Below are 19,994 nucleotides of genomic sequence, written 5' to 3' on the forward strand. Positions count from 1 at the left end.
CGTGCATTGGACAGCAAGTAAAAAAATATATGGTAAATGTCTATACGGTTTCAATATTGATCGACGAAAGACGAAATTTTTACACGATATAATCCAACGTACATGTGTAATGTAAAGTTCCATTTAGGTTTATCGCGGATGGAGAATTTAATGCGTTTTATTTTTAAAGATATTATTTCGAGACTGGTGAAAGACGCTCGAATTATCGTCCAACGAACCATGATATTATTTATTTTGTGTGTATGTGTGTGTGTGTGTGTGTGTGTACGATTAAGCGATTGTTTCGCATGCAAGAGGAAATATTCAGTAAAGTTTGGAAAAGTTTAAATCCATTCTATCCGAAAGATCGGAAAAGTACCATTCCTATGCTAACAAGAGCTCCTTCAATTATACTTTGTCCTCGGTCTTCGCCGATTATTTGTCCTCCTCTTTCGACCTTTTCTTCAGCTTGATTTCCCCGTTTTGCATAATCTAATTTCGCTTCCTTACAGGGCCGCCCGCAAGCATTTACCTTTATTATAATTAGCTTATTTCCGGAGTGGGAGAGTTTACGGTTGTACCCCATATATCAATTAATTTTTATACCGCACAATTTATTGAATATTTTTGTTTTAATCGTGTATTCACAGCGATAATATCTTTATTGCGAGAGCACAGAGGAACCCGTCCGTTTCATTTCGCTTTCGGAACCTTACTACGGACGTATACAATAATAAACGTTGTAGTATTATTTCTAGTGACCTTATTCTCGTATTGTATAATAAACGTAGTAAAATGCTAATAATATTTGTTAAAATATTAAATTTCATGTTTCCTAATTATCAACATTGTTATATACTTACATTTGTTATATACTTATCGTCATGATTTTTTAATATACATCGATTTTTTAAAACATTGCTTTAATTACTTTTTTCTCGATCGAACAATCTTGAATTTCAGGGACTTTTTTTAATATACATTTTAGTATTATTGATATATAAAGAGTATAGAGAAATATTATATATTTAATTTTTTTGTACACATTTCCAACGACATAATCATTAAAACTTGAAATTATACAAACCGTATAAATCAAAGATAACCTTTATATTTAGTCACAGATTTTTAATTTTTACTCTTTCCTATAAAGAACGATGTTTTCCGCTTGAACTTAACTCCAAAAAACGTGTGTATCTCTTTTAGATTCGTGGATATACGTGTTTTAAAAAAACACTGTTTTAAATATTCTAAAATTTCGTCTTCTTTAGACGACCATAGCGTATGAACCGCTTGTGCTAGCGTAACCATTGAAAACTGAGGGTAAAGAGCAATCTTTCCCGCTTGCAACGCGCACTGGAAGTCCCCTATATCTCCGGTATCTTCGGAGATACAGCTGTTTTAAGAAGGCACTATTTTTAATATTCTACAATTTCGTCTTCTTTAGACGACCATAGTGTATGAACCGTTTGTGCTAGCGTAACCAGTCAAAATTGAGTGTAAAGAGAAATCTTTCCCGCTTGCAACCCGCACCGGAAGTCCCCTATATCTCCGGTATCTTCGGAGATACAGCCGTTTTAAGAAGGCACTGTTTTAAATATTCTACAATTTCGTCTTCTTTAGACGACCATAGCGTATGAACCGCTTGTGCTAGCGTAACCAGTCGAAACTGAGTGTAAAGAGCAATCTTACCCCGCTTGCAACGCGCTCCGAAAGTCCCCTATATCTCCAGTATATTCGGTGATACAGCCGTTTAAGAAGGCACTGTTTTAAATATTCTAAAATTTCGTCTTCTTTAGACGACCATAGCGTATGAATCGCTTGTGCTAGCGTAACCATTGAAAACTGAAGGTAAAGAGCAACCTTTCCCGCTTGCATTACGCACCAGAAGTCCCCTGTATCTCCGGTATCTTCGGAGATACAGCCATTTTATATGTATATATTATGAAGTTTAAATTGTTTTCTCTCCTTTAAACTTTTTTTCAACTAACTTAAAAAATTTCTAATTAATTTTTATACCGCACAATTTTGTATATTTATGTTTTAATATTGTATTCACAGCGATAATATCTTTACTGCGAGAGCACAGGGAAACACGTCCGTTTCGTTTCGCGTTCGGAACCTTACTACGGACGTATACAATAATAAACGGTGTATTATTAATTCTTGTGACCTTATTCTCGTACCTTATAATAAAAGTAGTAAAATGCTAATAATATTTGTTAAATTATTAATTTTCATGTTTCTTCATTATCAACATTTGTTATATTCCTATCGACATGATTTTTTTGGTATACATCGATTTTTTAAAACATATCGCTTTAATTACTTTTTTCTCGATCGAACAATCTTGACTTTTAGGGACTTTTTTTAATTTTCATTTTATTATTATTGATTATTTATAAAGAGTAATATAGAGAAATATTATTTGTTTCATTTTTTTGTACACTTTCCCAACGTCCTATTATCATTAAAAGTTGAAATTATATAAATCGTATAAAACTAAGTTAACATTTGCTTTTAGTTAATTGCGGATTTTTAATTTTTATTCTTCGTTATAAAAAACGATGTTTCCTGCTTATAATTAACTCCGAAAAACGTGTGTATCTCTTTTAGCTTCGTAGATATACTTGTTTTAATAAAACACTATTTCAAAGATTCTAAAATTTCGTCTACTTTATACGACCATAACCTATGAACCGCTTGTGCTACGCTAACCAGCCAAAAGTGCATATAAAATGCAATGTTTTCCGCTTGCATATCGAATCATCCGAAGAATATCGGAAGTCATATGTATCTCCAATTCGATGTAAAGTACGATATCTTCCGCTAAGAGTAAAAAAATTTACGAAAACAAGAAATAATAAAAAAAAACTTAATGAATAATATAATAACAATTGAAATAAATGTACAATGAATATGTAAACATAATGAATATTATTGGAATAATATTACGAATATTATATCGCACGAAAATAGAGACACAAGAAATAATAATACATCACTTATTATTGTATACATTCGGTTACTTAACATGGAAGAAACCGAACGCGTTTCCCTCTGCTTACGTAATAAAGATATTATCGCCGTAAATACAATATTATAGCACGAAAATATAACAATGTTATAAATTCCTGCGGTATAAGAATTATTCTGAAATTTACTTCCCTGAAAGATAATTTAAAACAGAGAAAATATTTAATATTGAGAATACTATATTATTAAAGCTATTGTATCTCCAAAGATAGTAGGCATAAATACGATTTCTTGGAGTCATTATAAGCGGGGAACATTGCTCCTTACACGCAATTTTGGCTGGTTACTGTAGCACGAACGGTTCATACCCTATGTTCGTATAAATAAGACGAAATTTTAGAATTTTTAAAACAGTGCTTTATTTAAACGGTTGTATCTCCGAAGATATATCTCTGGAGATATATACGACTTCCAGTGCTCACTGCAAACGGGAAACATTGCTCTTTACACTCAGCTTTCATTGGTTACGCTAGCACAAACGATTCATACGCTATGGTCGTATAAAGAGAACGAAATTTTAAAATCTTTAAAACAGTGCCTTATTAAAACAGCTGCTTTCTGAAGATACTGGAGATATATAGAACTTTCGATGCTCGTGTAAGCGGAAGACATTGCTCTTTTCACTCAATTTTGGCTGGTTATTCTACGGTTTATATATATATATATATATATATATATATATATATATTTTTTTAGTTATTTAATTATTTATATATTTATTCATCCATTTAACTAGACTTTTATTTATTTATAAACTTTTTTATTTTATTTACTTGTGTGTACATTAAATTATTTATATATTTAATTTTTTGGTTATTCATTTATTTACATATCTATTCATTTTTTTATTCATATATTTATCTATGAGTTATTTTTAAACTTTCTGTTTTGTTCATTTGTGTATAAATTAATTCACTTATTTATTTGCTTTTTCTTTTACTTATTATTATATTTATACTTAATTATATGTCTATTCATATATTTATTTAATCATTTATTTTATTATTTTATTCGTTTATATTTTTATTTTAGAATTTTTTTTTTAAGATATGTATTGTTTATTGGATTCACTCTGATATTTATAATTCGAAATGAAAATACGTTCTATGATTTATCTATTTCGATACATCTATTCTTGGATTTATCTTATACTTTATGTGATCAATGAAGGTAGAAATGGAACGAGAATTGGGCATCAGCGCTATTTTTCTTGTACTAAAATAAGATTGTTCAAAAATAGGATAAAATAAATTCAGAATTGGAAGTTAGCGCTATCTTTTAAATGTTTTTTAAGGAAGATGTTTTCAGCATTTTAGATGGCGCTGATAGTCGAATCTATTTTGCTTTTAACGAGAAATATCTGAAAAATGACGTTAGTGATCAATTGTTCTACTATCTCTATTCTTTTTTTTATTATTTGTTTTCCTTGTTTGTTTTCTCTATCCGCTTGATCTAAAACATACTAAAAATGGCAATTCCTCGATTACTTTATCTCTATTTTTTTTCATTATTTGTTTTCCTTATACTTAACGCGTGATTATGTATAATATACATATATCTCATATATTTTTATGTTTTTGAAATTTTCGTTAAATTATATTTAAATTAAAATATATATATTTGAGCTTTATTTCAAGTTAAAATAACATTTTATCGGATTGATTTTCTATCGACGTGATAATGAGTCATAAAGTTATAAAAATACATTTCTCACTGATGACCTAAATCGTAATTGCATTTTCGTGTTATGATTTTTTATCAGCAAAACATCGTAATATTTATCATCGATGCGAGATTGCGAATCACGATGCCATTTAGTAAAGCAAATTTTAGCGCAATTAACGTAACCTTTTGTTAGTAATATTTTTTATTATATACGGTTATTTTTATTCTGATTATTTGAAGTTATAACTCGATAAATGGCGCGCAATTAGTTTTAATCATTCTTTTTAATATATATATATATATATATATATCATAACGTGTAATTATGTGGACTATTAAATTTATTAAAAGACCTGAGAAATAAAAAAAAAATTTTTTTTTTCTTTAAATTTTCAAACTAACTTTTCTTTGTTTATTAATTGTTATTATTAATTCTCAAATTAACTTTTTTTGTTTATAAAATTTATCTAGATAAAATATAAAGTATTTACTACCAAATTTTCTTTCTCTTTAAAATTTTTCTATTGTTTAAAAAAAAAGTTATTGAATTATGCCAATGTAATTACGCGATATTATTATAAATATTTATCATTATTACTATTGTTATTTAAACACAAAAGAGAGATTTAATATATCAAATTAGATTTTTAATATATCAAAAAGAATGCAACAATTATTATGAATTATTAATCATGAATTAACGTATGAATGCAAAATAAAAGTATTGTGTAATTATTTTCCAAAATTTTCATCAAAAATCTTTTCTCCTCTATTCTTCGATACTTTAGATTGTTTAAATCCTTAAAAATTAAATTTATTAAAAATAGAATAAATACGTATTTAGACACCATATGAGATGACAATTCCATCAACTGATATTATAACAAACGACAATATAAAAGAACATGAAATAAATGATTCCATCGATCAAACGATAATTACAATGCATTGAAACACAAGATATTGTCTTAATATTGAATAACATCGCTATAATAACGCCTCAACTATTGTAATTTAAATAGAATCCTGAAATACTGCTCTCGTTGTTTAAAGAAAACGATTCGAGAAAATTTTACTTTATGAAAAAGCTAATGTTATTACTCGTGACGATTCACGTATTCATAAAACCTGTTCATTCCGTGAATGGTGTAATATGGAACAAGAAACTTGAGAATTTTGTACCCATTTTCAGTGTTCCAACTTTTGCAAAGATCGATTATGAGATAAAAAACCAAAGTCGAAAAGAAGAAATAACTACTTTTCAAGGAAGAAGGTTTAGATTTGCTTGCTATGAGGTGAAAACGATGTTTCTTTTTTTTTTTTTTTAAATTATAATATTATATATAAATTTTTTAATAAAATAATATTTATACAAAGTTTTATATATAATTTTATTATTAATTTTATTGTAATATTTATATAAGCTTTTTTTTTATTTTTCTTTCCTATATGATTTTATAAAAAGGTTATTTTTGTACATATTTACATTGAATGTTTTTCTTTTAAATTTTTTATATGCAAATTTCCATTGCAAGCTTTTATTTATTTTTTTCTTTTTTAATGAATTTTTAATAGAGTATTATTTTTCTTTTTTTGTTTCTTTTGATAAATTTCTATTACAAAGATTTTATCTATTTCTTTTATCTTTTTTTTATATGATCAAGGTTGGAAAAGTAGATATGAAAAATATTCCATATAAAGGTGAGCGAAGAAACTTTGATAATAATAATTTCCATTTAAAAAGAAAATTCGAATTTTTTTTTAAATGGAAATTTCTAACTACAAACTTGACAAATCTTATTTTTCATAGAATATTGTAAAAATATTTTCTTGTATCGAAAACTTACATTTTAATTATAATTATTACTATTGTATGATATTCCTTTAGGAATTGAACATGGTCATCACCGAAGCTAATGGAACACGAATCACTGGCGGAATAATAGGCGAGATCTGGAATATTTTATCTGAATATTTAAATTTCACGTAAAAGTTTTGTTAAAATGTTGGATATTAAAAGAGAAAAAGAAATAGAGAAATATAGATTTTAAATAAAAATTAAACATTTCAGATTGATACCGGTTGTTATAGATGACCGGAGTGTAGGAATTACAAATTCTCGAGGTAAATATGAACGCGGTTTATTAAAAATTATGCAAGAGAACAAAACGGACGTGATATCGAAGATGGGAGCGTACAATGTACGACGCAAAATTTCTCAATTTACGATACCTTTATGGAAAACGAGGTGAAAAAAATAATAAACGCTTAATTTATTGAAAATATATAGAATATATAGAAAAAGAAAATTGAAATATTTTTATAGAATGTGATATAAGATTATGGAAAAAGATATAACATAAATTTAAATAATTATATAGCAGAGTATATAGCAACGGAAATATAATATAGCGAATAAAATAAGAAGTATAAAAAAATATATATAAAAACAATTTATCTTTCTTCTTTCGATTTATGATCTTTGTGGAAAACTTTTATATATATATATACTATATACTTTTATATATATATATATATATATATATATATACTATCTATTTACATTATGTATAAATCGTATCGTACAAGTTAAATATTAAGAAACATTAATAACTATCGTTAAAAAAAAAAGAGAAAAAAGAAAATATAAGGATAAAAATCTCTTTTAATTCTTTTAAGATAAAAGAATATAACGATTATGTTATACATTTTCTATAATATAAATTTTTTAAAAGATAAATTATTTTACATAAAAAAATAAATTATATTATATAATAATCAGATAAATATTAATTTCCATATAGATATCGATTATACATTCAACAAGAAGTGATACATTTACCTACCTGGATGCTGAAATTATTCTCTCGAAAAGTCTGGTATGCGATTCTGATTACGTATCTTTTGTTAAGTACGTGCAGCTATCTTTCTCAAGCGATAAACTCGATAATTATGCGTGAAAACTTAAAGACAGACTTAAGGGATCATCTATTTTACAATTTTGGCATGATTTGCGGACAAAGTAAGAAGATACGTATTAGTATAGAGATAAAATAATAAAATCAAACATTAAAAAAATTGAAATTTTATATGTAACTTTATTTTTAAAATTTCATTATTTTTGAAAATTAAAAATTATTTTAATTTTTTTAATTCTTTTTAATTTTTAAAATATTGAAAATTAAATTTTTTTATATAATAGTAATTTAATAGTTAATTTATAGTAATTGTGTTTAATAATTACCTATACGTGTGTAAAAATCCATATCCATATTTAATGAAAAACGATTGTTTATAAAAAAATTAAGTTTCGACATATTTTCTTTAATACGAAAATTATTTTTATTTTTATTTATTATATTTTTTTCGTTTATTATTATATATAGGATTTAATTTAATTTTAAACGTTTAAAAATTATTATCGATTTTAAAAGATTTTAATTTTTACAGGCTATTTTCCAAAGAATTCGAACAAATCTTCAAGAATAGTGGAATTGTGGTTGGGTCTATTTTCTTGTTTAATCAGGACTGCTTTTGGTGCCCTTTTAATAGGCTATATGTCGCAAACTATCTTTATTCCTCCTTTTCAAGATTTAGATTCTCTTCTAGATAAGAGTACTTACGATATTTTAACTCTAAATGGTTCTTTACCGTATTATCTTTTTGATGTATGTAATTTCATAGCGTATGTAAATGTAAAAATTACGTTGCTACGAATTAAAAAATTACAAAAATAAGATTAAAAAAACAATTTTTATTTTTTTTTATTTGATTTTTACTTTTTTAGCAAAAAATATTTTCCGTATACGAAAAAGCATCTCGATTGAAACGATATATTGTTATGAATTCAATTGAGGAAATGTATAAAACGATATGTTTATCTGAAAAGTTGTACGCGCTATACGAAAGTGAAGATGTAAAAATGGCTAGAGGAATATACTTTTGTCGATTAAATCCAGTTGGATTTTCTTTGTTTAGTTCGTGGATAATTTCAGGACTTTCGTTGAATTTTAAATACAAAAGATCTATTGATATCGGGTAAATATTTATATTAAAATTGATATAATTTCTTAATGATGCAAATTTATTTGATTTTCTAGAAGATAAAATAATTTTTTATTTTTATTATATAGATTGCTAAGATTATATGAAGTCGGTATTATGGACTTATTGAAATATCGTTGGATAAAATCAAAAAACGAAGAAAAAGAGCTAACAAAAATATCGGAACCAATTATTTTAGAACAAATATATTTGATATTATTGATATTCGGTAGTGGATTCTTAATGTCCTTTATAATTCTTGTATTTGAAAACTTGATATTTTATTGCAAAAATTAATAAAATATTTTATAGATTATAAAAAGATATTATTATTGAAAAATTTGTAATTTCTGTATTAAACTAAACGATTTATATGTTTATTTATATATATACATATATATTTTATAAATATTCTATTTAACAATAAGTATAAGAGTATAATAATAAATATCTATATGTAAAATAATTATTATGTTTTTGCATTATCATGTTGTTTATCCCATTTTTCTGGAGATGGTACTACTTCGGCAACTGATTCAACAACATTATCGGTAGGTAAGGACTCTTTTTCTTCTTTCGGCAAAATATAAGTTTTTGATGATATTTCGATTGGTGACATCCAATCTGGTATAATCTTGCCATGTATTCGCCAAATACCATATTCATTGGATAAATGTTTTTCGAACACTATATAATCCAAAACATCTTTTTTTACTGTTTCGCTACCTAATAAAACTCGTCCGAATCGATCGTAAATGCATAAAAGCTAAGAAAAAAAATATTCATATGATTATTCAAATATTTCAAATATATCGTATGTAAAAAAAAAATTTTATAAAATATATAAACCTGTTGAGTATGGAAACGGATAGTAACTTGTGCAAATTCATTCCCTTCTGTTATAATGCTTGTGACTCTTGCGTGTACGAGACGTGCTGGTTCCAAAGATTCCACAAATTTCCAAATAATTGTTTTATTCTTTATATTATGCATCATTATCTAAAATTAAATATTTACGATATATTTCGTACATATTATCGTATATCATTATGTAAAAAAAAAAAAAATATTATATTTAAATATATAATATAAGTGAAACTTACTGGATATGCAGTTTCTGTAACGTATTTAAGTATTTCATCTTTTTTTTGACTAAAAAAACGTAAAAAGCATATAGTTAAATTTGAAATGTATGATTATTTTTTACATCTAATATAATAATATATATGATCGATTTTTCATTTCAAATAAATTCTATTCCAAATAAATTTATCAATTAGTAATTACTTACTTGCATAAGGCTTCGTGTGCTTTTTTATAAATATCCAACGTTTGTTCTAAAAATGTCTTAGTTGTATAATTTTCTTCATATCCCTTGATTTTCCTAAGAGCCAAGAAAGATTTACTCTTTTTGTTTATAAATTCAATTTTTTGTTTTGCACCCTAAATAATATACGATATTTTACATACAAAAATATTTAGAAAACTTTGTTAATTTAATTTTTATTAATCACATTCTATATATATATATATTATATATATATATATATATATATATATATATATATATATATATACATCATATATTATATATATCATATATTGCATACCACAGTAGTAATGGGAGAAAATTTTCCATCACCCTCTGGAACGATATAACTTTCAAATATTCCTGGTGTAGAAGAAATATAAATGGGTCTTTCGTTCCAAGTTCTTTGTGGCATTATTCCAAATTTTTTCATTTGTAATCTTATTTCATCGTTTCCCAATTCTGATGATTTATTATAATTGGGTAATTCTATTTTGATAAATTTTTGTCCTCTTTCTTTACGATATTTTTGATTAAAATGTTTTTTTATATTTCTAATTTGTTGAAAAGTATTGTTAAATGGATTATTAGTAGGACTTGACGTTAAATTATTCTGAAAAATATATAAAAATATATAATTATATAAATATAATTTATTTTATAATAAAATATCTTGATAAATTTAATTTAATAATACAATGATAATAAATAGTGAAATTCATTTAATCATAATTAAAGAAAAATACCTGCGTATATTTCTCAAAAATGCAAATTGCACTTCTATATTTTGACATCATTTTTACAAATATATTTTAAAATTGTTAAAACTTATAATTAATAGTTTTTAATAATTTCTTTTTTACAATTTATTTAAATAATTTTGTACACTTCTATCAAATGGTTATGTACACATTGGTTATATCGAGATGGAGGTTACATTGAAATGGAAACATAAAATACAAATTAATGAAATACAACGTTTAATAAAAAATTTACGTTCAATCAAAAATATTTCTATTAATCAAGAAAATATAAAATCGTAAGTATTTTAAAAAATCCTTTTAAAATCGTATTAAATTTAAAGATATAACACAATGGAAAAAAATTGCGAAATGATGGCGCTGTGATAGATAAATTTTATCACGAATATAATATAACATTTCGTATATAATATATTATGTATATAATATATATAATATTTATTTGATATATTTAGAATTTTATTATTTTTGGAAAAAATATTGATTCTTTTTATATTATTATTATTAGTAGTAGTAGTAGTATTGTTGATATAAAAAAATAAAAATTAAAGAAAATTATTTGTATTTTCAAAATACAAAATTAACACAATAATTAAACACATATTTAACTAACACTATATTTAAACTTTATTTTAAATTTCCAATTATTATATAAATAATTTTAGATTTAAATGACTGATATGTATAGTTCTATTGTATTTTTTTTTTTTTTTTACTAAATTATTAAAAATGATTTTTATTTTAAAATATAAAAAGTAATACAAAAGTAATACATTTATAAAAGTGTACCTATGTATTTTTCTATAATAATTCAATAATCTTTATTGATACGATTTATAAACGCAAAATTTTTATTGGTAATATCGATAAAGTAGAATGCACGTGGGTAGTAGTAACGCGTCTAAATAAGAAGTCTTATCGAATGTTTTTTAAAATATATAATTTTAATTTGAATTGAATAAAATATTAAAAATATTAAAAATTAATTTAATTGTTTAATTTATTAATATTATCTTTGATCTATAATTTAGATTGCATATATATAAATATTAAATGGTGTTCGTACATTTTTGTCTCGAAAAAGGAAGGTTATATAAAATTAAAGGTTATAATAACAGGTTATATTTTAAAAACTTATTATAATATGTATATATATCTATTTTGATTGAAAAATTAATTGTGAAAATTAATTGAAGAATTAATTGTGGTATACATATTCTAAAGTAAGTTATATCACGAAATATAATCATAATATATATAAATTAATTTTTAAAATTAAAATCAATGTGTGTTAAAATATTTTATTCTCAGGAATCTTTTATTCTCAATTTACTTTAATAATAAAAATGGCTAAAGCGAAAAAGAAATTATTATCAGAAATTTCCCAACAAAAACGTGATCGACGAAACGAAAAATCTTTAAATCCATTTGAAGTGCATATAAATAAGATTAAACAAAATGTATTAGGTAAAAAAGATAAAACGGATAAAGGACTTCCGGGTGTATCACGTGCAAAAGCAATTAAAAAACGGAAAGAAACGCTTCTTCAAGAATATAAACTAAAAAATAAAAATAATTTGTTTTTAGACAAACGTATAGGTGAAAAGAATTTATTTATGAATGAAGAAGAAAAAGCCTTGGCTAGATTTGCAGCGGAACGTATGAAAGCTCATAAAAAACAGAGTATTTATAATTTAAATGATGAAGAAATATTAACGCATAAAGGTCAAACTTTAGAAGAAATTGAAAAATTTGATGATCCAAGAAGTGATGATGAATATAGCGATGATGAAAATAGAACTGGTAAATTAGATGATAAATTTGTCGGTGAAGTTCACTTTGGTGGTGGAATTTTATCAAAATCAGAATCTGGAAAATCTAGGAAAGACATTATAGATGAACTTATAGCGGAGTCAAAAAAACGTAAAGCTGAGAAACAAAAGATTCGTGAACGAACCATAGATTTAACGGAAAAACTTGATTCTGAATGGAGAGATCTTCTTCCGATAGTGTCGGCAACTAATAAAGATATTGAGGAAGAAGTTATAAAGACGAAGGCTGATGATTATGATATTGCTGTGCGTGAATTAAAATTTGAGGCTAAGGGTATGCCATCGGATAAATTAAAATCTGAAGAAGATACGATAAAAGAAGAAAAAGAAAAATTAGAGGCTTTAGAAGCAGATCGATTGGCAAGAATGAAAGGACTTATAAATAATACGAATAATGAAATTAAGCACAAATCTGCGGATGATCTTGATGATGGTTTTATGTTAGAAACTATAAATGATGAAGCTTCGGATAATGAAAAAAATTCAATTAAAAATACACAACAATTTTTAAATAATGAAGATACTAGTGATACTGAAAATGATAATGATAATGATGATAATGATAATTTTAGTGAAAACAATTTAATTATTAATAATGATGAAAAAAATATATATACCGATACGAATGAAGAATTGAATGTTATTAAAATGAACGGCGGTATAAAGGAAAGAAAAAAAATAAAAAATTTTGCTGAAAGCGAATTAAATAAAAATTCCAATGAAGAAGTTTCAGAAAATTCTGAGGAGGATAATTTGTCGGATTTAAAAGAATCGGAATACTCCAGTGAAGATGAAGAAAAAAATGATAAAAATAATAAAAAGTCAAAGGCTAATTTAAATATTCTTGAATTAAATTGCAACATCAAAGTGCAAGAAATTAGAGATGATCTTTTAAAAAGAAAAGAAATCATGGAAAATGCAAGAAAAGAATTACCTTATGTTTATAAATCACCAGAAAATTTTGAAGAATTACAACAATTTTTACAAAATCGTAATGCTGATTATCAGTCAATTATCATAGATCGTATAATAAAATGCAATCATTGGTCATTAAATAGTATAAATAAAGAAAAATTATCAAATTTATTTTTGTTTATACTACAGCATTTAAATAATCATGCTATAGAAGATGATGTCGAAAGTGTGGTCAAATGTTGTCAAATTGTTGATAGGTAATATGCAACTTTTCAATAAAATTTAATTTTTTTTTTTTAATTTTTTATTTACGTTATAATTTATGTTAATTATGTATTGGCTTTAGATTATCTCCCTTCTTATATGATCTTGCGCATTTAAATCCGGAAAATACTAAATTTGTCGTACAAGCGATAATTAAGGAAAAGCATAAAGAATTTGAAAAAAATAAAAAAAAATATCCTTATCTAGACACTGTATGTTTAACGTTTAATTAGAAAATATATATATTTTATGTGATATTATAATTAATAAATCTTCTAATAAAAATATTTTTTTTTTTCAGCTTATTTTCTTTAAATTGGTTTCTTTGATATTTCCAACATCTGATTTCAGACATCCTATTACTACTCCCTGTTTAATATTTATGTCTCAAATATTATTTAGATGTCAAGTTAAAAATAAAGTAGATATTTCAAAAGGTCTTTTAATATGTACTCTTATATTAGAGGTAATTTACTTTATTATATTTTATAATATGAAAAATATGAAAAAATTATAATATGCATTATTATTTTATTTACAGTATACTGTATTAAGCGAACGATTTGCGCCATCTGTGATAAATTTTCTACGTGGTATAATTTATATATCTACGCCTAAACGCTTAATTCAAGGAATAAAAATGATACCACCTTTTAAAAAAACAGGAGAATTAAGTAATTTATTAATACTTGATGAAGATCAAACTAATTTAGATATTGATCCAATTAATATGCTTATGAAAGCGTCTGATTTGGTGGATGGACCGTTGGATGATAATTTTAAAATAAGAGCTTTATTCACGGCTATAAATCTATTATATGAATTTAAAAATCATTTTGAAAAATTAGAAATCGTGTATTCAATATTTGAACCAATTTTAAAATTACTCGAAGCAAATTCTTTCGATATGTATCCATTTAAAGTCAAGAAACGTGTTGAACGATTACGAAAAGATTTAAAAGAATTGAAAAATAAAAAATTAGAATATCTTGTTGTTGAAAAAAAGAAACCAAAACCATTAAGATTGTACGAACCGCGAATCGAAACGATGTATGTATTAATTTTGAATAATTGGTGCGTAAATAAATTATAAAATTTTATATATATTTTTTACAGATATGATAATAAAAAACATAAGACTATGTCCAAAGAGAAAGCCGAAAAAGAAAAATTATTGCACAAATATAAAAAAGAAATGAAAGGTGCTATTCGTGAAATACGAAGGGATCGAGTGTTCTTAGCAAAATTGCGAATAAAGCAACAGATTAAAAATGATGAAGAACGTAAACGTAAAGTGAAAGAAATCTTCGGCGAAGCTGCGATGCAACAAAGTGAATTAAAAAAATTGAAACGAAAAAAATAATATTGCATATCTAGAATATGTATTAATTTTTTTTTGTTATATTTTTATTTAAATTTATTTCACGCGTGATAAAGTTAAATGGAACGATATTGTTTGCAATGACGCTTCGTTCAATCTTTATATTTTTCATAATGATACTGCGCAATGTGCATTGTATCGTTAGAAATATAAATTATCGCACGTTGGCAACAGGATTTCGCAATTTATGTTACGAAACTGGTATGTACATATTATGTCTATAATACATAATCGCTATATTAGCGAAGTTTTTGTAATTTCAACATTTTTCTAAATGTTTATAAAATATAAACATTTTTATATAAAAGTTCTTTAATATATTTTCTTCGTTTCCAATAAAATAATAATTGTATTGTGTGAATCGCTATTATTTTAAAATAAAATGTACATAAATAATGATATATATAATAAATAATTTTTATAAATTTATTTTTGACTATTTACGCTGTATTTTTTTTAATTGGCATAAATATTTATATTTTTAGGATAAAAAACTATTGTTTTAAAATGATTAAAAGAAATAATCAATTTTTTCTGAAAAGTTATCGAATAAATTGCAAACGTTTGAAATTATACCTTCTTTCATCATATATTCCGGTATAACTAAACGAGTTTTAAAATTATTAAATGTATCGTTACGTAAAATTTGAGTATGTATAAATTGGGATTCATTACTATTTGTAATTGTATAAACGGGTTCTAATTTTTTTTTTAAATAAATTACAGAGTACCATTTATCAAAATATTCTTTTAAAATTTCAAAATTTTCAAATGATCTTATCATTGCATTTTTCAATTGCAAATCACGTTGATAATTAATATTACAAAGCGAAATTCTCAATAATTTTTTAAGTCCTTCTCGTAATACAAACTTTTCATACAATTTTAATGCTGCTTCTATTTCATTATTCATTTTTATCTTTTGAACAATATATTCTCTCCAAATTAAAAAATATTTTTTCAAAATTTTATATTCCATCGTGGAGATCACAAGAATTTCTTTTTTACGTATATTTAAAATATCTTGTAATTTGGAATGCCAATGTAAAATAAATTTTTTTAATAAAAAACCAGTTGCGATTTCGTTCAATTTTTGTTTATGAGTCATTTTTGTTTTGTATTGCAAGGAAAATTCTTTCCATTTATAAAAATATTTACAAATTAAATTTAATTTCCAATGTTTAATTGCTTGATTTAATTTTTGTTTTTCTTGCATAGTACTATAAAGTGCATTTCTCCATTTTTCTATATAAATAATTTGCAATTGTCGAATAATTTCTTCGCTTTTATCATTTAAATAAGATAATCTAATTTTTTTCTCTTTTCTATAAATAACATAATTATGAAATTTTTTTAAAGTTTTAATTATTAGTTTTTTTTCATAGAAATTGTTTGCTGCAAATGTCTTTCTTCTTTTGCATTTATTTTGAATTACATATAAACGCCAATTATTAAATATTCCATTTTTTTTTGTATTGTTAAATATGTTTTCTATTTCACGAATTTTTGTTGCATTTTCTATTTTTTTATTATACCATCTTTGCCACGCAAAAAATACTTTTTGTACGATTTTAAAATTATAAAATCTTTCAGCATTTTCATTTGCAATTTTTTTTGCGATGGATTCATTCACACACTATTGTAGAAGAAATCAAATTTAATAAAAATTTTAAATTAATATAATGCGATCGATTGTATAAAAATACTACCAAAATAAATTGTTTGAAATATCGTTTTAACAATCTTTTTCTATTGTATGTGGAAATATACTCTTCAATATTTAACTTTTTTATTTTGTAATTGTGATATATCTTCCAACCGTTAAAATATTTTATTAATAACTTATTTCTATAATGCGTAATTACATTTCCTATTTTATCTCTCTGCGATTTGATTTCGCAAACGTTAATCCAAGTTTTTACGAATGTTCGTAAAATTTTTGTTGCATAAAATTTATGCGCCTAAATTTAAAATTATTTACGAATCAAAAAAAAAAAAAAATCATAATTGAAATTTTGATTATTTAATGTTACCTCATTAATTTTATTTTCTTCGATTTGTTTATGTTTTCGTAACAGTACGTATATTTTCCAATTTATTATACATTTTTTTAAACAATATAAATTATGGAATGTAACAACTTTTTGTAATAATTCTTCTTTCTTTTTTATCATTGCGATATAATTATACCAATATTTAAAATATTTTCTTAATAGAAATTTAGAATAATATAATTCTGTTTTTTTATAATTTTCAGAAATTGTAAATTTGTTACAACTATCATTTGTAGATACAACAATATATTTCCATTTTAATAATACATTTTTTGATAATATATTCAAAACTTTTTTTTGTAGTTTTTTGTGATAAAAATAATCTGCTTTATATTTAGATTTTCTTGCATGTAATTTATGTATGACATATATTTTCCAATGTAAAAAAATATTTTTTAAAATTATTCTTTGATGAAAATTAATATGTGTCTTTTGAATAAAACTTAAATATAATGCAAATAATTAGTTACATTAGTTATAATGTTATATAATATTAAGTATAATTTATGATATCTTACTTTGAAAATGATGGACTATTGATATTTATAATATTTGATGTATCAGTCTTATTGTTATTATTTTTCATAATTTTAAATATATTATATGTAATTGAAGGATTCTGTGATGAAACATTTTTAAACCAATGATGCAATGATTGCAATTCCAAATTATACATAAAATTCTTATTAATTATTTTTTCCATTATTATATATTATTATACATATTTCTATTAACATGTTTTATTAATATTTTTTATTATTATATTTTTTGTTATTTTTATACATAACTGAAGTATGATCAATATTAAAATTAAAAACTAAATAAATATTCGATATTAAATTTTTAAATATATCGTTATAATTAACGATAGAGATAAAAAAAATATTTAAAAATATTAAAAATATATAGAAATATAACGTATAGAACATAAAATAATCATCATTATAATTTAAATTTTTAAATTTTTTTTAAACTTATATAGAAAGCAGAAAATATATGTATAATATATATTTTTTAACTTTCATTTAAAATATTATACATGCATTGAAGTTTGGATTAACAAAATGATTATTTACATTTTAATGAAAAAAATATATACAGGAAAAAATTTAGAAAATATAATTAATTAATTAAAATTAAATTTAATAAAATAAATTAATTAAATCTAGATCTGTTGATATTTCGGTGAAAGTAAGTATCTGAAAAAGGTTCTACTAGGTTTTTAATAATGGTTATGAAAAATTTCAATGTTTATTTCAAAAAATTAAAATTTAATATCTTTCTTATAGTATGATGAATTTAACATTTTGTGATAGCAAAATTAATTATATTTACAAAGAAATGCAACAGGATTTATATGCAATATTTAATCATATAACCTTAGTAAGTATATTTACAATTTTTTTTATTCTTTAAAATTATCATTTTATTTAATTTATGATTATATTTTTTTATATTTCTCGTTATTTATTATTATTTATTTTCATTAATCTAAATTTAAATATTTTTATTTGATGATATTTATCAGATATGGATGAAAGAATCCTGAAATCAATATTACACAGTTGTGAAAGTGCTACAAAAGATCTTGAAAATTCGAAGGAATATAAAATATTATTAGAAAAGAATAAGTTCCTTCCATCTATTGACATAATCGATGCCCTATGTTCATCTTTAACAAAACTATTGTCGTATAAGGTTTCAAAAGAAGCATATCAACGTTATAATGTACGACTTCGTGTAATTGTATGTATATTTTTCTTCTACATGAAAATTTATAAAATAATTTATTATGTAACTTCAAAATCTAATGTTTCTTCAGGATGTTTTACGAGAATGGTGTAGAATTAATGATGATTTACAAGATTTTAAAATACTTAGGGATGAAAAACACGCCTCAACATTATTAAAAAATTTGTTAAAGAAATATTTGACGGATGATATCTTAAATAGTTGTGAATCAAATGAAAATTTGTTACCTTTAACCAATGCTTTAATATGTTTAACATCTATAAGTTCGTGCTATAAATATTATGTAGAAAAATTATTAGTAAAACTTACAGAATTGGAAAACTGTGATGAAAATGAATACTTATTATGTTATGCTGTACAGAAAAGTTCCAACTTAAATCTTGCAATTTCAACTATAGAAATTATATATAAATCACAGAAATATAAATTAATAGAACAACCATTATTATACGATTTTATGTCATCATGTATTAAATTAAATAAAGATGACAATGTAGACGTTTCAGAGAATGTAAAATTAATAAATCAATTATTCGATTTTATCATTAAATCTCCATATATCTTTTTGTTAGTATGTGGTTTTTTAAAAGAATTATTAGTGCAATTAGATTATGCTCCTTCGGTCATGAATTTTATACAATCAACTTTAAAACGCATTAAGGAATATTGTAAAAGTCAAGATAAAGATATTTTAGATCTTTATCCAAGGAATTTACAATCTCTTATAATCTTATTGCGAATAGAATCTATACATCATACGGATGAATCTAAAAATGCAACTTTAAAAATGCTAGAAAATATTTATATTGAAAATGAAGATATTGTAATAACATTATTATCACATTATCCTCAATGGCTAAAATTATTTGGACAATTCTTAAATTCAGATATTAAATAATATATGTATGTTCTTTAAAATTAAAAATGCTAATGCTCAAAATATTAACAATACAATATATTCTACTGTCTTGAAGTTTTGAATATAGAATTTATAATAAATGA

At 23.5% G+C, this 19,994-nt stretch overlaps 5 protein-coding genes across 5 annotated transcripts; 3 read left to right on the top strand and 2 right to left on the bottom strand.

Annotated features, from left to right (window-relative positions):
- Positions 1–5,759: 5,759 nt before the first annotated feature.
- On the top strand, positions 5,760–9,021 carry LOC122710484 (glutamate receptor U1-like). Its single transcript, XM_043928358.1, has 7 exons — positions 5,760–5,975; positions 6,569–6,666; positions 6,752–6,928; positions 7,485–7,702; positions 8,131–8,348; positions 8,468–8,718; positions 8,814–9,021. The coding sequence occupies exons 1-7, from the start codon at positions 5,760–5,762 to the stop codon at positions 9,019–9,021; spliced, it is 1,386 nt and encodes a 461-aa protein (XP_043784293.1).
- A 79-nt stretch (positions 9,022–9,100) lies between these two features.
- On the bottom strand, positions 9,101–11,105 carry LOC122710472 (probable 39S ribosomal protein L45, mitochondrial). The gene is made up of 6 exons (XM_043928344.1): positions 10,780–11,105; positions 10,335–10,646; positions 10,016–10,167; positions 9,828–9,876; positions 9,574–9,723; positions 9,101–9,490 (listed from the first exon to the last, which is right to left on the bottom strand). Exons 1-6 carry the CDS (start codon positions 10,828–10,830, stop codon positions 9,194–9,196), a joined length of 1,011 nt encoding a protein of 336 aa, XP_043784279.1. The 5' UTR covers positions 10,831–11,105; the 3' UTR covers positions 9,101–9,193.
- A 619-nt stretch (positions 11,106–11,724) lies between these two features.
- LOC122710466 (nucleolar protein 14 homolog) lies at positions 11,725–15,545 on the top strand. The gene is made up of 6 exons (XM_043928328.1): positions 11,725–12,017; positions 12,106–13,798; positions 13,888–14,017; positions 14,107–14,271; positions 14,347–14,855; positions 14,922–15,545. Exons 2-6 carry the CDS (start codon positions 12,141–12,143, stop codon positions 15,166–15,168), a joined length of 2,709 nt encoding a protein of 902 aa, XP_043784263.1. The 5' UTR covers positions 11,725–12,017; positions 12,106–12,140; the 3' UTR covers positions 15,169–15,545.
- On the bottom strand, positions 15,446–17,470 carry LOC122710463. Its single transcript, XM_043928327.1, has 4 exons — positions 17,462–17,470; positions 16,896–16,997; positions 15,763–16,822; positions 15,446–15,456 (listed from the first exon to the last, which is right to left on the bottom strand). The coding sequence occupies exons 1-4, from the start codon at positions 17,468–17,470 to the stop codon at positions 15,446–15,448; spliced, it is 1,182 nt and encodes a 393-aa protein (XP_043784262.1).
- A 1,099-nt stretch (positions 17,471–18,569) lies between these two features.
- On the top strand, positions 18,570–19,912 carry LOC122710474. Its single transcript, XM_043928348.1, has 3 exons — positions 18,570–18,623; positions 18,769–18,986; positions 19,063–19,912. The coding sequence occupies exons 2-3, from the start codon at positions 18,771–18,773 to the stop codon at positions 19,888–19,890; spliced, it is 1,044 nt and encodes a 347-aa protein (XP_043784283.1). The 5' UTR covers positions 18,570–18,623; positions 18,769–18,770; the 3' UTR covers positions 19,891–19,912.
- Positions 19,913–19,994: the final 82 nt, after the last annotated feature.

Source organism: Apis laboriosa, unplaced genomic scaffold, assembly GCF_014066325.1.
Source record: "Apis laboriosa isolate Shangri-la unplaced genomic scaffold, ASM1406632v1 scaffold14687_cov151, whole genome shotgun sequence".
Classification (NCBI taxonomy): Eukaryota; Metazoa; Arthropoda; class Insecta; order Hymenoptera; family Apidae; genus Apis; species Apis laboriosa.